At 38.5% G+C, this 16,157-nt stretch overlaps 1 protein-coding gene across 1 annotated transcript; it reads left to right on the forward strand.

The window, feature by feature from the left end:
* Positions 1 to 410: 410 nt before the first annotated feature.
* Positions 411 to 9,773, forward strand: smad6a (SMAD family member 6a). The gene is made up of 4 exons (XM_081352042.1): positions 411 to 1,740; positions 2,853 to 2,909; positions 3,026 to 3,103; positions 7,816 to 9,773. The coding sequence occupies exons 1-4, from the start codon at positions 1,047 to 1,049 to the stop codon at positions 8,355 to 8,357; spliced, it is 1,371 nt and encodes a 456-aa protein (XP_081208168.1). The 5' UTR covers positions 411 to 1,046; the 3' UTR covers positions 8,358 to 9,773.
* Positions 9,774 to 16,157: the final 6,384 nt, after the last annotated feature.

The following is a 16,157-nucleotide window of genomic DNA, read 5'->3' on the forward strand; positions in this document are numbered from 1 at the left end:
TTTTTTTTTTTTTTTTTTTTTTTTTTGTCCCTCTGTCTGGGCCCCATCCCGCCAATCGGGCCCTAGGCACGTGCCTAGTTTGCCTTTGCGTTAATCCGGCTCTGAATATGAGTGTTGTAGCCTACTATTTGTCTTACTAGCGATATATCCACTTTGAGAGGTAGCAGTTTGTGATAGCCAACGTTTTCTTTTTCTTGCACAATCACAGTCATTACAGCAGTAACATTTTGGTGTCTTGCAATAACGTTTTTTCGTGCACAATCACAATCACTGCAGCCATAACATTTTGGTTTCCTGTCGCAGGCACAGCGCGCGCACACACAGAGGTACATGTTGCTCCTTTAAGAGTTCGGAAACTTGATACTGTGTTTGCGCAACAATCAGCGCGGCTCGCAGCCGCCAAAGTGTCTAGACGAGCACATGATGGGAATCAACCAATGGCTCCACTGCTCTCCTCAGGGGCCCCGTGTGTGTGTGTATCTGAAGAAGAAAGAGAGTGAAACGGTGAAAGAAACCATCGAAGAATCCCATTAATCTCGCACGAAACACGGAACGAAACCTCAAGACATTATATGTCCATATCCACCCGGAACGACCACTTTGCCGTCGCAACACGATCATTTTCTTCCGCGAATAGAGCGTTAAACGTCAATAAGGATAATAGTGAGATCCATTCATGTGCTCGGTGTCATTAAACTGCTGCAGGAGGTTTTCTTGAAAAAGGAGGTTTGTTTCGGAAATAATTTTCCTGCATATCGTGCATTTCGCGTTGTTTATCAATAATAAAGTTTATCATGTTGACGGGGAATGTTTAGAAAGTGGATGCACCGCTCCTCGCGTAGTGCACTATGATTACAGGCATCCCGTTGCTACAGTGTTGATATATTGTAGCAGTGGAGTCTAATGTTGGGCTTTGCTCAGGCTCTGCTCGGCTGTGTATGTGAGCACAGATCATTGATGTCGGACAGCGAGCGCACGACCGTTTGGAGTCCCCGCGGTTCTGACCAAACATAGAAAAAACGGATGCAAACTGTTTAAATTGTCGTATGTTCAGGACGAGACGCTCGGGTCTGGTTCGGCGACTCTGGAGAAGCCGTTTGGTCACCGCTGGTAAAGAGAGGGGCGATGGAGGTCCGGATGACTGGAGTGACAGCAACCCAGAGAAGGTCCCCAGAACGGAATACGCACTGGGAAACAATGCGGGCTCTTGCAGCAAACGCGTAGAGGAACGCGGGGAACCGGGGGTCCTTATTGAACAGGATGGACCCCTCGACGAGGGGAGCGAGGGCAGGACGGTGACATGCTGTTTGTTTAAAGACCTCCCCAGAGGCAAAACCCGACTTGCTTGTCGCGTGGAACATAGGAACCACAACAACTACAGCAGTTTGAGTGGCAGGGAACTGAAAAATGGTGCCGTGACCGAACAAGAACTCAAGAAGTGCACTTATGCGTTTCTCAAAAAGTTGAAAGAGAAGTCTCTGGATGTTTTATTGGAAGCTGTGGAATCTCAAGGCGGGATGCCGAGTGGTTGTGTCCTGGTTTCACAGACTGAAGTGCGCATTGGAGGTCAACTGGTATCTCCACAGTACCTGTTGTGTCGACTTTTCCGATGGCCAGACCTGCGGCTCTCCTCTCTCCTCAAACCGCTCTGTCACTGTCAAAGCTTCAGGGCAGAGGAGAGCCAGACCCTCTGCTGCAACCCCCATCACTACAGCCGCCTCTGTGGACCAGTCAAAGATGGTAAGGAAACCCTGTGAATGTTTTTAGTCACGGCAATAATGACTTTCTTGTTCAATCTGCTATGCTTTTGAATTGTAATAATTTAATTTCAACCCTGCAGAAAAAACTGAACTTCTTTGCTGTTTCTTCCCACTGATCCAGGCTGGTCTGTTTGATGCTTTTAGATGAGTTATGGGCACTTTTTGGAAGTAAAAATTGACCTAAGCCAGGAGACCATCTTTAACCAGTTAAGACCATTTTAAGCTAGCTGAGACCAGCAAACCATCTTAGGCTGGTTTAATTGTTTCTGTATAGTATCAAATGAGGCAAAACACAAAATGAAGTCCTTTGTACTGATATAACACTTTTTTTTTTTTTTTTTTTTTTTTGTGAAGCCTGGGTGAATGATTGGGAGGGGAGTTGGACAGTGATACTCCTGTTCAGGAAGTGGAATTCCCAACTAGAGTCCCTCTGGGATTCTCAATTTCTCTGCTCCCTCCCTATTCACAAAAACACTGCCCTAACATTGTGTATGAACAGTTGCAGATTGAGAACAGAATTGATTGAACAATAATCTTAGAGGAGGGTCAAGAAAGAATATAGAGTAAAAATGTAGCATGCTGGTTTAGTAACTAAACCATACATCAAGAATAAAAGTAGTATGACTTGCGCTTTAGTCCTACACGAGAACTAGTCATGCATACAAATGGTCACTACAGTCCAACATTGATGTCATGTAAGTGATTAATAGTTTTAAAGCAAAGTCTGATACATAAAGTGTTTTCCATATTTTTTCATCTGAAGTTTTTTATTCACTGTGTCAGCAAAAGTGTTTCCACCCTCTGTACTAATGAGATTCAGAACTGATCACTTTTAATTGGATTCCATGCATTCTTGGTCATGGTGACACATTCATTGTCTTTTTGATGGATGGCTCTTCTTCACCTGTAATTTTCATACCAGCTGGTAACATTCTCATTGGCTGTAAAAGTGCTGGAGAATCTGTGCCAAACACTTTCGCAGTGTTAAATCTTTAGATCTAGGTCTGGTCAAATAGGCATCAGAGATGTGTTCAGTTTTGGAGGTATTCTCAATCAAAAGAAAACTCTTAACTCAGTTCTCCCTATTTTCAGACACACCACCTCCTCCATACTCCCATCTCTCCCCCTTACCAGAACACAAGCCACTGAGTAAGTAATTTAGTTTTCTTTAGTTCGAGTAAGCAAAGATTCCTTGAAATAAAGTATGATGTTTAACTCTGTTTGTCATGAGAAAAGATTGAATTTTATGTCTTGTCATTTTGCAGATTCTTCCCTCCCAATGCTGCCTTACATAGAAACCGAAGCCACGCGTTCACACTGTGGCATGTCGCAGGACTATTCAGGTTGGTGTTCAAGTCTTCAGTAAATTAATGCATTTAAATGAGGGAAAAGTATTCAATAATTACTGAGACTTTCTGGTTGATCCTGAAAATCAAGTGGTGTGTATTTACACTACTGTTCAAAAGTTTGGGTTGCCATTCAAAAGTTCAAAATATTAAAATGTTGCAAAATATTTTTTTACTTTGAATCAATGATGTTCTTTTGAACTTTATATTCATCAAATAAACATGAAGAGAAGTTAACATGGTTAAGTATTCAACACGTCAAATTGGTTTGTCAAAGTAGATCCTGAAAACTCATTGTCATACACAATAGCATTGCTTACAGAATTAAACTAGGCAGCAAATGTGTTTATTCCTTATTTATTTAGATTTCCATGTCTATGCATAAGATTTAAGAAAGTTAAACTTCAACATTAATGAGGCACTCTTTGAAATTTCACTCTTTGAGTATTTTTTTCCTGTGACTTCTGATAGGCATTTTGCCTGGTTTTCCCTTTGTATCTATTTTAAACCAAGAAAAGAAAGAAAATGCAATGCAGATTTTATGCAGATCTGTTTTTTATGTATTTGGAAGCACATAGCCTACTAAGTCAGCGGCCAGAGAATCCAAGATAATGACAGTGCATTTCCGTACAAAACTTACTTCATTAACAGTGTGTCCTCTGATGTCTGTTTGGGCCAGAGAGGGTCGAGACTACCATGAATAATAATAAGAAGTTTTCTTGAGCACCATATTAAAATGATTTCTGAAGGATAATGTCACGTGACACTGGCTACGCTTACATTCACACCTTTTGTTTCAATCAGAATGAATTCATTCCGTCTGAGGAATCCGATGGTAGTGTTTACATGAACGCTAAATAAAGTGATCGGTTTGATGTTCGCGTTTTTATGACACAAGCTATGACGGGTCCTGACTAGGAGACGACGAGCACATAAACTGTTGTGCCGTGCTGCTTATATTTCTCAATCAGTGAAAACACCTCTTCCCATGCCCAAAATAAAGTGTCTGCAGATGAGAGTTTGAAGTAAGGACTGATGGGACTTAGTTCTGCTCCACTTCACAGATGATGAGTGGTAGGAGAATTTTAGAATAACACAAAAGTCATTTATAATACTTTATTTAACAACAACTGCAGCTCGTTCCACGCGTCATACGTCATTACGCCATTTCTGCGTCATTTCACTTGCACAGTCCTTTCCAGCTTCGTTTTTCAATCCGATTAAGTGTTTACATGTCCTCTCGATCAGATTAGAAAAGGAATAAACCATCCCTTCGAATCCGATCGAAATTTCATTCGGATCGAGCTCAATCCGATCGATTAAGGTGTTTACATGAAGGCTTTTCAGTCTGATTGAGCCGTCAATCCATTTACTAAAGGATTATTTGGTAGTATGTAGACTGAAAATTCAGATTTGCCATCACATTTACATTAAAAAAAATGAGAAAGTTATTTTATATTGTAATATTTTTTCAAACTATTCCTGTTTTAAGAGATAAGAGAAGAAGCCCAAACTTTTGAACGTTAGTGTATGCTGAATGTGATGCTTTGGTTTGGCCCTTGCTGTTTTCAGAGCTGCTAATTAGGATAACATGTCAAATGGCTTTGCTTATCCATGCTATTTTTGTTAGCACTGGTCAGCTAAGCATTCCTCTCTCTACCGTGCATATAATAACTTCCCCACGTAAAGTTTCTGTGCTTGTTATATAACACGCACACAAACTTTACGTCGTGAGGTTCTTATGGTTCTTATATATATGGTTCTTGAAGGATAAGCATGTTGTCTATGTGCAGACATCTGTTTTGTTGTCTCTTTCCTTCTTCATCTTTTTCCTATAGTCCAATTATGCACCCATGTGGTTTGTGGTTCTCTCCATTTAATCGCTTCTGTGTTTAAAGATATTTTTAATATGATGAAAACATGTTACACCTTCCTCTGAATATTCATTCATTGATATTGACTGTCTCCAGTTTGAATATGATATCTAGATGAGCTTTATGCAAACAGCTAAAAGACGTCATCCAGCAGCTTTTCAGCACTGAGTCAAAATTAGATTATGAGCAACAATGGGCAGTCTTGTCAGGATGCTGACTGGGGGACTCAGGGCCTCCTGAGCTCTTATCTGCTGTGAGTCTTACAGTCCTGCGCTGATTATTACCCTGCATATAAAGCTCTGAAGACAAGGAACAAGATCCTTTTGGTGTGTCGCATACGTTCTTTCCTACATTATTTTCATGTTGATGCTTCCTGCTGAGTTTTGCAATGCAAGCCCTGGCATAGCCAGCCAGTCGCATTTTAAAATAAGGTTTAAATTACAGGCCTCGCTGTGGCTTCCCCTCTTCCTGACAGAGCGCAGGCCAACACGCAATTTAACTAATGAAATCCTGCCTGTCTCTGCAGAGATTCTTTGCAGATGTTGACAAAGAATGACTCTATCAATTGTTGGAAAATGATTTGCCCCCGCTTTTTAAGGGACACATGTTTAGGCTTTTTAGATCTATTCTTTTCTTTTGTTTTTGTTTTTTGCCTGATTTATTGTAATTATGTTTATGCATGATTGTGTGTGTCTGTCTGCATATTTCTCTCAGTGTCTCCTCAGTATTGTGACAGGGAGAAATCATTTTGCTTTCTCATCCTGACAAAAGCTATTAGTTTCATCTTAGATAGGGATCAATATGCAGTCAATTCTCTTACCACAAATTCATCATCCAGAGGAATGAACAACAAAATGACTTGCAAAAGAGAGACATTTCTACAAATATGTCCCCCAATTTAAGGATTTGTGCATGTATGCCTGACTGACATGTATTATTTTACTAAAAATGTAGCATAGAGAGACAGTTCACCCAAAAATGAAAATTCTGTTATCATTTACTCACCCTTATTCCAAACCAATTTGACATACTTTCTTCTTTACAACACAAAGGAGTGATATTTTTATGAAATTCTGAAGTATATGGGCTCCAAAATAACACTGGATCCCATTGACTTTTATTTAATGGATAAATAAAAGGGGTTTGAAATGGAATGAGGGCAGGTACAGGTGAACTGTCCCTTTAAGAGTTATTTCAGAGTGTAGATTTAGATGCACAGAAAGAAAGATGTTAGCTTGCTTTTGGAGCCAAACGATTTGGACCGCTGCTATTATTCTAGAGCTGTGAAAATACTGGAAGTGTTATAGAGTTCTCTGGTGGTTCTTGTCGTGGCATTTTCATTATCACCCCTCTAAGCTCCCCCACCACTTACTGGCTCGGTGGAAGGGTCTAATGTGTGGAGGGAGATCTAATATTTGGCATAGCAGGACACACAAGACTCCATCCTCTCCTCCCCCCTCTCATTTTGTGGTGTTGGTTTAGGCTAGGCACACAAGAATGCTTTTGCAGGCACTAACAACTGTGCATGCAAAACAGTGCATATGAGTAACTTACTTAAACTTAAAGGAGATCCTGAAACCTCATTGTCATACACAATAGCATTGCTTACAGAATTAAACTAGGCAGCAAATGTGTTTATTCCTTATTTATTTCAATTTCCATGTCTTTGCGTAAGATTTAAGAAAGTTAAACTTCAACATTAATGAGGCACTCTTTGAAAAGCAGATTGTTTGTATTCTTTTCAGTGACTTCTGATGGGTGTTTTGCCTGGTTTTCCCTTTGTATCTATTTTAAATCCAGAAAAGAAAGAAATGTAATTTTATGCAAATCTCTATGGAAATTGGTCTTGGTCTTTTCCATGCATATCTGTTTTTTATGTACTTGGAAGCACATAGCCTACTAAGTCAGCGGCCAGAGAATCCAAGATAATGACAGTGCATTTCCGTACCCAAAACTTACTTCATTAACAGTGTGTCCTCTGATTGTCTGTTTGGGCCAGAGAGGGTTGAGACTGAGCAGAATGGGGGCACAGGCCCAGGGCTTTAGATCTTCTCCCTCAATAGAGCCTGTGAAGCAAAATAATGCCATCAGTCTGTGTTTGACTTAATCAGACTGGATAGGCTGGCGGCTGGGGGGTCAGGGGGTCGCGAGCCTTCACTGAGTGGTCAGAGAGCTGAATGCTGGTCCTCGGAGGGGGAGAGGGGGCCCCAGTCGGCCCCGCGCGGGGAGAGAGGAATGCTGAGGCAGAAGCGGGGGGTGTTAGAGTCAGAGATGACAGATTTGGGCCTGTTAGTGGGGGTCGCTGCTTCTTCAGTTTCGAATCCTCTCCTGATAGGATTGGAGATTTAGTGAATGAATATGCTCTGTGTAACATCAAAAAGAATAAGGGAGCTTATATGAGAGTGGTCAAAACATTGACATTGCTTGTCATGACAGCACATTACAGTAGAAATAAGTGTGGTAATGCTAAGGAACACTCCGCTGGCACACTAGTGGCTTTCAGAACTACAAAAATACACAATATAGCTTTATATTGTTCTAATCGTTGGTATACCCAGTGTTGTAGGAAGATATATAATATAATAATAATAATCAATTAAATAATACTTTTTTTTTCACTAATCAGCATAAACTTTTTTTTTTATATATATATATATATATATTTTATTTGATTTTACAATGAATTGGACCAACTAATTGTAAAAAATACCGCAGACAGCACTTTTCTTAAAAAAAACTGTGAAAAAATGTTTGTATTCTGTTTTATATTGTGCTTTATGTACTTTGGTTAGTGTATTTTTTTGTGTTTCATACATTTGTTTTCTCACTCCTCAGATGCCAGTATGTCTCCATCCACCTTGGCACAGAATCACTGGTGTAACGTGGCATACTGGGAGCTTCGCACACGCGTGGGCCGTCTGTACCCAGTTCACGACGCCTCTCTTAGCATCTTCTATGACCTACCTCAGGGTACAGGCTTGTGCTTGGGCCTGCTCCCCCTCTCTCCACGTTCCACTTCCGTCCAGCGCACCCGTGGCAAGATCGGACACGGCATCCTCCTCAGCAAAGAGCCAGATGGAGTTTGGGCCTACAACCGCAGTCAGCACCCTATTTTTGTGAATTCCCCAACTCTGGAGCATCACCCCTACTTGAGTTTGACTGTGAGGAGAGTCATGCCAGGCTACTCCATAAAGGTTTTTGACTATGAGAAGTCGTGCCAAATTCAACCCCCCAGCGATTTGGTGCACCTGGAAGGGCCGTACGACCCAAACAGTGTGAGGATCAGTTTTGCCAAGGGCTGGGGACCATGCTACTCCAGACAGTTCATTACATCGTGTCCATGTTGGTTGGAGATTTTACTCAACAACCACAGATAATGTATACACACAAACAAATGCAGACATATACATTCTTACCACATACTGCACACACTCACTGCAAATGCTCAGACACCCACAGCCACAATCCCAAATGTAATCTATCTAAATTTAATATAAAGTTTTATATAAACGTATTATATGGAATACTTGTAAATACGGAGTCATTTTTACAACAATTATTTATGTATGGTGCAATGTCTTTATGGATGGACAGAGAAAATAAAAACAAAAGAAATGCACTTTGGATTTCTGTGTGTTGAAATGTGCCATTTTTGGAATTTACATTGAGTCTTGTTGTATACTATAAATTATATGCAGATTTTCAGCATGATCCAGTCAGGGCAGTACACACAGTTGATGCAATACGTAGCTGCAGATTTAAACAAACACATAGGACTATTAATGAAAACTTTAAATAATATTTCTTTAAAAAACCAATAGATGGCCAAAAAAAAAAAAAATGTAGCACTTTCATTATATTATATTACTAGGGTTAATATCAGTGTAGGTGTTTTGTCTGTTTTTGCTGGCTGCTTTTTAAGAAAAAGCTAAACCTCTAATTTAATTTCACCCTTGTAATCAATGCTGAGTTTACATTCATGAATTTATCACTGGGTCTTTTGTCTTTGCTGACAAATATTTGATGTTTGGTTTAATTTTCATGAATAAAACTATAAATGTTATTGCATATCAAAAATATGTGTCAAGGTTGCTGTCTAGAGATAATTTGAAAATGTCCAATTAGCTCAAGTACTTAATTTTTCAGGGCATGTAGTATTCTTCATACAAGCTCAAAAATCGCTGATAGTTTCTGGAAAATGAAGCGATTTCATTAAATTTTTTTTTCTAAGTACAAAGTGAACTTTACTATGCTCACACATCACATAAGTGTCACAGCTTTCCATTTCCAATGTTGCAATACATCAGGGTCCAGGGAAGCTTTCTTTTAGTGCCGTTGTTTGTTCTAGAGGGCGACCGCGTAGCGGCTAGCTTACTCAGCAGTCTGCCTGGCCCCACCTCATCCCTTTTAAAACAGGACTCCCAGAAAGCAACATAGACATTATCCCTGCGCCATGAAGCCCCGGCCGCCCAGTTCCAGACGCATTCTTCAGCTCTGTGAACACCATATTATGACTGTGGAGACAGAAGAGAAAAACTAGCACCTTTGAACATTTATATCTGTGAAGGGAAACGGAAAAAATCATTCTGGAAACAGCCCCTGTGAATGAAGGCATTCGCATTCAGCTTGTGTGCCCTCTCAAGAGTTTATGCTGCTTTTCATGGAGGATTTTGATAGGTTCAACTTTTTTTCAATCATTGTTGCTTTCTCACACATTTCTCATGGTTCAATGGTTAACGTGTTTCTGCATAAAACAGCATAATCATCTCAAATAATATGGTATGTTCTCTCACAGTGTTTTTAGTTTTATTTCTCTAATTGATCTCATTTGTCATATTCTGGAAGCAGGATCTCTGTCGGAATGGCTCTGGTTTCTAGCCGTGGTGTTTTTAACTCCATGGTGGGCTGACCTCACAGTGAACTGGATTTCTGAGTGAATGTGGTGATTTTGGCTCAGCCAGTGCTGCTCTAATTCGGTTTCAACTGCACCAGATCTCACCAGTTTGGGATTTATTTTGTGCAACTTGCAAAGAATCAGCTCAAATATTTGCCCTTTGTGTAAACAGAGTTGATTTTCCTAGAGCATGTTCTATACACCCAGTTTGACTACAACATGCTGTACATTGTTGCCTTTTTTTAGATGCCTAATGTAATTAAATTGTGTATCTTGGTTTGGCTGAAGATACATTCGGATATCAGTCGGATATCTAAAATGATACATTTTTGTTAAATCACCACTGTAAAGTTACTGCTTGTTAAATTCATGGAATAAGCCTTTAAGGCTTGAAAGGATCTCAATAGCATAATAGAGCTGTGAGGCCCTTAGGAAGAGAAGCAGATGCAGAGAGGCGCCATGATGACGTCACATAAGACATTTAATTACATATTAGCTGATTTGAATTTATTTCCCACATGTCCCCCTTTCTTTCTCTTTATTCCCATACAGTCTCAACAACAAAATGGATAAATAAGAATAGAAATTAGAGTAGACAGCTCCATAAATCATTCTGTCATCAGGTAATTATCTAAATATAATATTTAGCCTTTATTTTCTTTCACCCTTTTCCCTTCATTTAAATCATTCAGCAGTCCATATAACTCTTAGATTATTTAAAGTCAATGTATGTATGTATAATACATACATACATTGACTTTAAATAATCTAAGAGTTATATGGACTGCTGAATGATTTAAATGAAGGGAAAAGGGTGAATTGTGTGTGTGATGTGTGTAGAGTTTCTCTGCGTGTAGGCGTACTGGTGTTTATTCCTAATCCTGTCTCTGTTTTGTTTCTTTAAGCACTATGTCTGTCAGCCACTGTAGTAATTATAGTGAGACTGGAAGCCTGGCTCGGGACGGCCCTCTCCTTAAACATCCTTCAGACACAACACTGCTAGACCCAGATCCCAAAACACAGCCAAAACCATTTCCCTACCCTTTCACCTTGTTTTGAAAGTCCTCTCATCTATGCCCCCACTCTCTTTTAAATCTCAAACGCAGTTTGAATAGGTTACCCCAAACCGTTGGATGAGTATCTGATTATGGAGGTGGTTTTACTTTCCTTTGCTTTATCATATAATTTTGAATTATTATATTTTCATAGGCTTGCATGGTATTTTTTTTTCCAGTATAAACTGTGTACTTTACGAAAGACTGAGCTACTGTAGAGCGTCCAGCATTTCCTGTCAATAGCTCTGCAGCAGAGAAATCAATATGGTCCCCATGGAGCCAGACACAGTTCTGCTGTTCAGCTCCAGTGTTTATCAGACACACAGTGATATATAAAGAAGACAATCCATTCTTCATTTTATTCCTGATGGGCTCATTGTGGTGTGTGTCTCAGTGGGTGACTATTATCTTTTAGAACTATTTTTGTAGTTTTTCATTCATCACTAGCACTTTCTCATTTGATCAACTAACTGAACTTTTTAATATATAGTTATATGTGAAAATTCAGTGTTAAACTTAGGCTATTTCTATTCTATTCTGGATTGTTGGGTTAGAAGGTGTCTGACTGTATATCAGTTTCTGTCATGCATATACATTTTTTTTAACTGAAATGGCAGAATCATGTGACAGACAAAAAGTTGTTTGGAAATAGGGCAACCAAAAAACAAATGTGCAAATGTCTCCTCTGCTTGTTTACAAAAAATAACAAAAGATGTCAATGTCCAAATATTTAATTTTTTTAGAATTGACAGGTATTTTATGTAAAATTTTGAAATGTATTTCCTTTGTCTTATTGGAAATACAAGATTTTCCAGGTAAAAGACAGGCCCTTATATTTGTGTTATTTTACATATTTAATTATTGCAGGTTTGCAGAATTTGCATCATATTCTGAGTTTGCTTTTTACTGTTTTTATTGATTTTAAGGAATACTGAATCTGTTTTTGTGCAAGTGAGATGAATAATTGCCTGCTCATATTTAGTCTAGAACTACAATAATCATCATATTTACACAGCACACACAACACCTCTGCACCTTCTCTCAACATGGGGACAGGAGAGCTGCAAGTCAGTAAATGGGAACATGTGTTATGCCTACTTGTTTGAAAAAGTAACTCAGATATTTTTGTTGTAAATTTAAAAGTAATGCATTACTTTACTTGTTACTTGAAAAAAGTAATCTGATCTACTAACTCTAACCCCTTATTCTACTAACCCTAACCCTACCCCTAACAGTTCACTAATAGTTGACATGTAGGTGCAATGTTACTTTTAGTCAACAGAATGTCAGAAGGGGGCTGAATATTAATGTAATTTTTACATAATGTGACAAATTTGATATTGCAAAAAAAGTGTTAGGATGTTCTCCACCCTAGCCAGCCTTCTCTCCCACTCTCTCTCTCTCTCTATCTCTCTCTCTCTCTCTCTCTCTCTCTCTCTCTCTCTCTCTCTCTCTCTCTCTCTCTCTCTCTCCCTCCACAGGAGGATCGGATGTTCTCGAGTCTCCAGGAGGGCAGTCGGCCGGCAGACGGACTGGCTCCACACTAGACTGGGCATCCGTACACACAGTCAGACATTTTCTCATCAGTTTTACTTTCCCTAGCCTCAGCTAAACATGCTTGTTGCTAGCAAACATTCTCACACATATAGAGTAGACACACATATACACACACATGAGAAACCACATGTGTCATTATCTTAATCTATATATTGGCTTCTCCTCAAGCTTAGAAGTAATCTAGAACATATATTGGATAGGCCTATAAATACAGCATATATACGAAGATGATATTCAAGAATATAATGACAGAAATGTTTTTAAGCAGACACACAAGCATCTATCCATGCACATAATTCCTATTTATGATGATATGATTGAGTATCAGACCGGCACATGGCATGCTACCACCACCCATAAACTCTATATAAATAATAAATAGCCTACAAACAATTAATAAACATTAATAAAACAAAATGTCAAAATTATTTTATTCCTTGTGAATTAATGTCCTCCGGTTTTATGACTTGGATGAGATTCACTGCAACAGACAATGCATGTTTGCCTGTGTTATTTTGTCAAATCCTGATAAAAAAGGTTTTTTTTATTATTATTATTATTGCTACGTAATCATCTCACACTCTCTCGCTCAGTGAAACCAGAGCGGGGGACATTCCTTCTTAAAATGGCCCCCTCTTCCTCTGTCTCATCCTGTGGTGTTGTTGAAGCAGTATTTCAGGCCTGTCATAAAGTCTCTCAAGGATATAGTATCCTAACTACCTAAATAAGTGTCTACAGATGATTGAGGTTTATACATCTCAATATTACAATAATATAAGGTCTTTAATTATATTTTTCATACTGCATTACATAACAAAACATATAGATTCAGCCTAAATGATTATTTTCTTTTTTCAGGTATATAGCCCACCGTTTGTGGAAAGGGGATGGGGGGATGGGGGTGGGTGTAAAAATTCATTCTGTCATCAATTGTCTGCACTTGCTGCCACCTAGCGGCGTCTGAACTAACTACATGTCCGTAACAACCTTTTGGAAGGAAGGAGCAGGACAATCCTCTGGCATCATGTTTTGGCTACTGGCCATGCAGCTAGTCAATATTTTCCTGGAAGACACATTAGATGTGAATGCTCACTGGAGCCAAGCAACCTCAGATGTTTTCCTTTGCCGTTTCTGCTTCCATTCATGAGGAGTTGGAGCTCAGCCCAAATAGCTGTGTGATCCGTTAGTGATTTATAACTGTTCTGTATTGTTTAATCTCCTAAATTATACTAGCAGACACTGGAAACGTTTCTATGGTTTTCTAAATGCTGCCTAACCATGATGAATTTTTTCAACCCACATGCCTGGAGTCTTTTGCCTAAGACATGTGAGAGATATGTTAAACTTTTCATAATAGTCTAATCAAATGGTCTGTCAGCAATTTTCTTGTCTGCCTTGCTTGCGGGAAAAATCCAGCTTAAAAATGGTATCTGTGTTTTAGACAAGGTGCTTGTTTCTAGCTGGTCTGAACTGGTCATTAGCTGATCCAACCTAGTAGACCATCTTGGACCACCAACAAAACTGCAACCAGCTGATTAAACCAGCTTAAGGTGGTCAGTTTTGTGTTTGTTTTGTCACAGTTTGATGTCTGTTCTTCACAATAATAGGCTACAGACAACAAAATATAATAAATGAAATGAATTCAATAATTTTTTTTAATTTTAATTTTAATTTTTTTGTCCACTGTATGAAACTCACAAATTGTTATGAGTTATGGAGTGCATTTCTTAAATTACAGTGAATGTAGGCTACATTATTATTCTAATAAGTGGAAAGTTTTAGGAGCTAATTGCATGCTGGCTTTTGCTACTCTAAATAAAGGCTGGTGTTTAATTAAAGAGTATCCCATGATCAAGCTCTGGGTTGTATAATGGGTTGTGTTTATCCCTCTCCATGTGTGAGGCAACAGCTAAAGAGACTAGACTGTTCAGACCCCATGTTTGCTCAAGTTATATTTTTAAAGTCTGTTATTTCCTCTTAAGAATATTTGCAGTGCACACAACCAGGGCCGGATCTAGACATTTGGAGGCCCTAGGCAAAATTCATGTTGGAGGCCCCCCACCCCCAATAAAACACACTTGAAACAAATATGATTCCTAACCTTTTTATTTATACAACATTTAATTTTAAATTTAGTATATTTTTACTTACACAGTACATAAGTTTGGACAAATTACTATTTGTAATGTTTTTGAAAGAAGTCTCTTATGCTCATCAAGCCTGGATTTATTTGATCAAAAATACAGAAAAATAATATAGTGAAATATTATTACAATTTAAAATAATGGTTTTCTATTTTACTAGGCTATACTTTAAAATATATTTCTGTGATGCAAAGCTGAATTTAGTGTCACGTGATCCTTCAGAAAACTTTATAATATTCTGATTTATTATCAAATGTTAGAAATGGTGCTTAATATTTATTTTATAACATGTGATACTTTTTTTCATGATTCTTTGATTATTAAAAAGTTGTTTTAAAAAAGTCTTCAATATCACTTTTATAAATTTAACACATCCTTGCTGAATATTCCTGTTTTTTTTTCTGTATTTTTGATCAAATAAATGCAGGCTTGTAGCATAATAATAAACTTCTTTCAAAAACATTAAAAATAGTAATGGGTCCAGACTTTTTACTGGTAGCCTATCAAACTTTATCTAAGCTAATCTCTTTTTTTGTTTAATGAAGATGTTATTGTTATTGTTGTTATTTTGCTGTTTTATTCAGTTTATTCACAGTTCCAGAATACCACTTCAGTAGATGAACATCATGAACGTGCTTTTATCATTTTTCTGCGTTATGGGCAGGATTTTTCCCTCCCATTTAATCAATATTGACTGCAGATATTGTCATATTATTAATATCAGTAATATGTTATTATGTATTGCATTGCTACCTTAAATATGCTATACACAAATCAAGTGGAAGAGAAAGACACGATCGCTACTGAGCAGGAAAAAAAATCTAAACTAATATTCCTATAGGCTATGATGTCAGGGTATTATCTAATCATCAGCATCAGAATATAGAAGATAGACCCATAGATATGAGATCCTTTATTTGAAACATTTAAAAATGTTGCAGTGTGTTGGTTTTTTAACTTTGAATACAAACGTCTTGTCTTTTACTTTTGTAGCTTTTTTACTAGTCAGCTCTGGACGCGATGTTATTCATTGATTGTACGCGCAAATTCAAAGCGTCGAGTCTGGGCACGTTAATGACGCTCGCGCGCTCTTTTAAACTCATAAAGCGGTGAATGGTTTTTCCAGAAATGACGCTGATCTACAGTAGCCCACAAGTTTATATTTAAAATACATTGCAATCACACCAAAATCGATGACCTGCATTACGAGCTGTGCTTCTTTGCGTGCCTATTTCTGCTTTTGCTTCGCACTCAGCACCTGATGGATGCGTTCGTTGACCGCCTCTGATCGCCTCTGACGTCCCCTCGGACTAAACTGGCTGGCGCCTCTACAGTCATGGGCTGGCGTTAATGTGACGTAATGTAACAGTCTATGGTTAAGATAAACATCGTCACTATTTTTAGTTGATTAATAGGCTACATTTTGAAATAAATTGTAGATAGGACATTTAATTTTTTTTTTTTTTTTTTTTTTTGTCCCTCTGTCTGGGCCCCATCCCGCCAATCGGGCCCTAGGCACGTGCCTAG

The sequence above is a fragment of the Scardinius erythrophthalmus genome, assembly GCF_964197995.2.
Source record: "Scardinius erythrophthalmus genome assembly, chromosome: 2".
NCBI lineage: Eukaryota > Metazoa > Chordata > Actinopteri > Cypriniformes > Leuciscidae > Scardinius > Scardinius erythrophthalmus.

Coding starts and splice junctions, on each gene's coding strand:
- smad6a (XM_081352042.1), top strand. CDS start 1,047: ATGTTCAGGACGAGACGCTCGGGTCTGGTTCGGCGACTCTGGAGAAGC. Junction 1,741..2,852: donor CTGTGGACCAGTCAAAGATG/GTAAGGAAACCC, acceptor CCCTATTTTCAG/ACACACCACCTCCTCCATAC. Junction 3,104..7,815: donor CATGTCGCAGGACTATTCAG/GTTGGTGTTCAA, acceptor CTCACTCCTCAG/ATGCCAGTATGTCTCCATCC.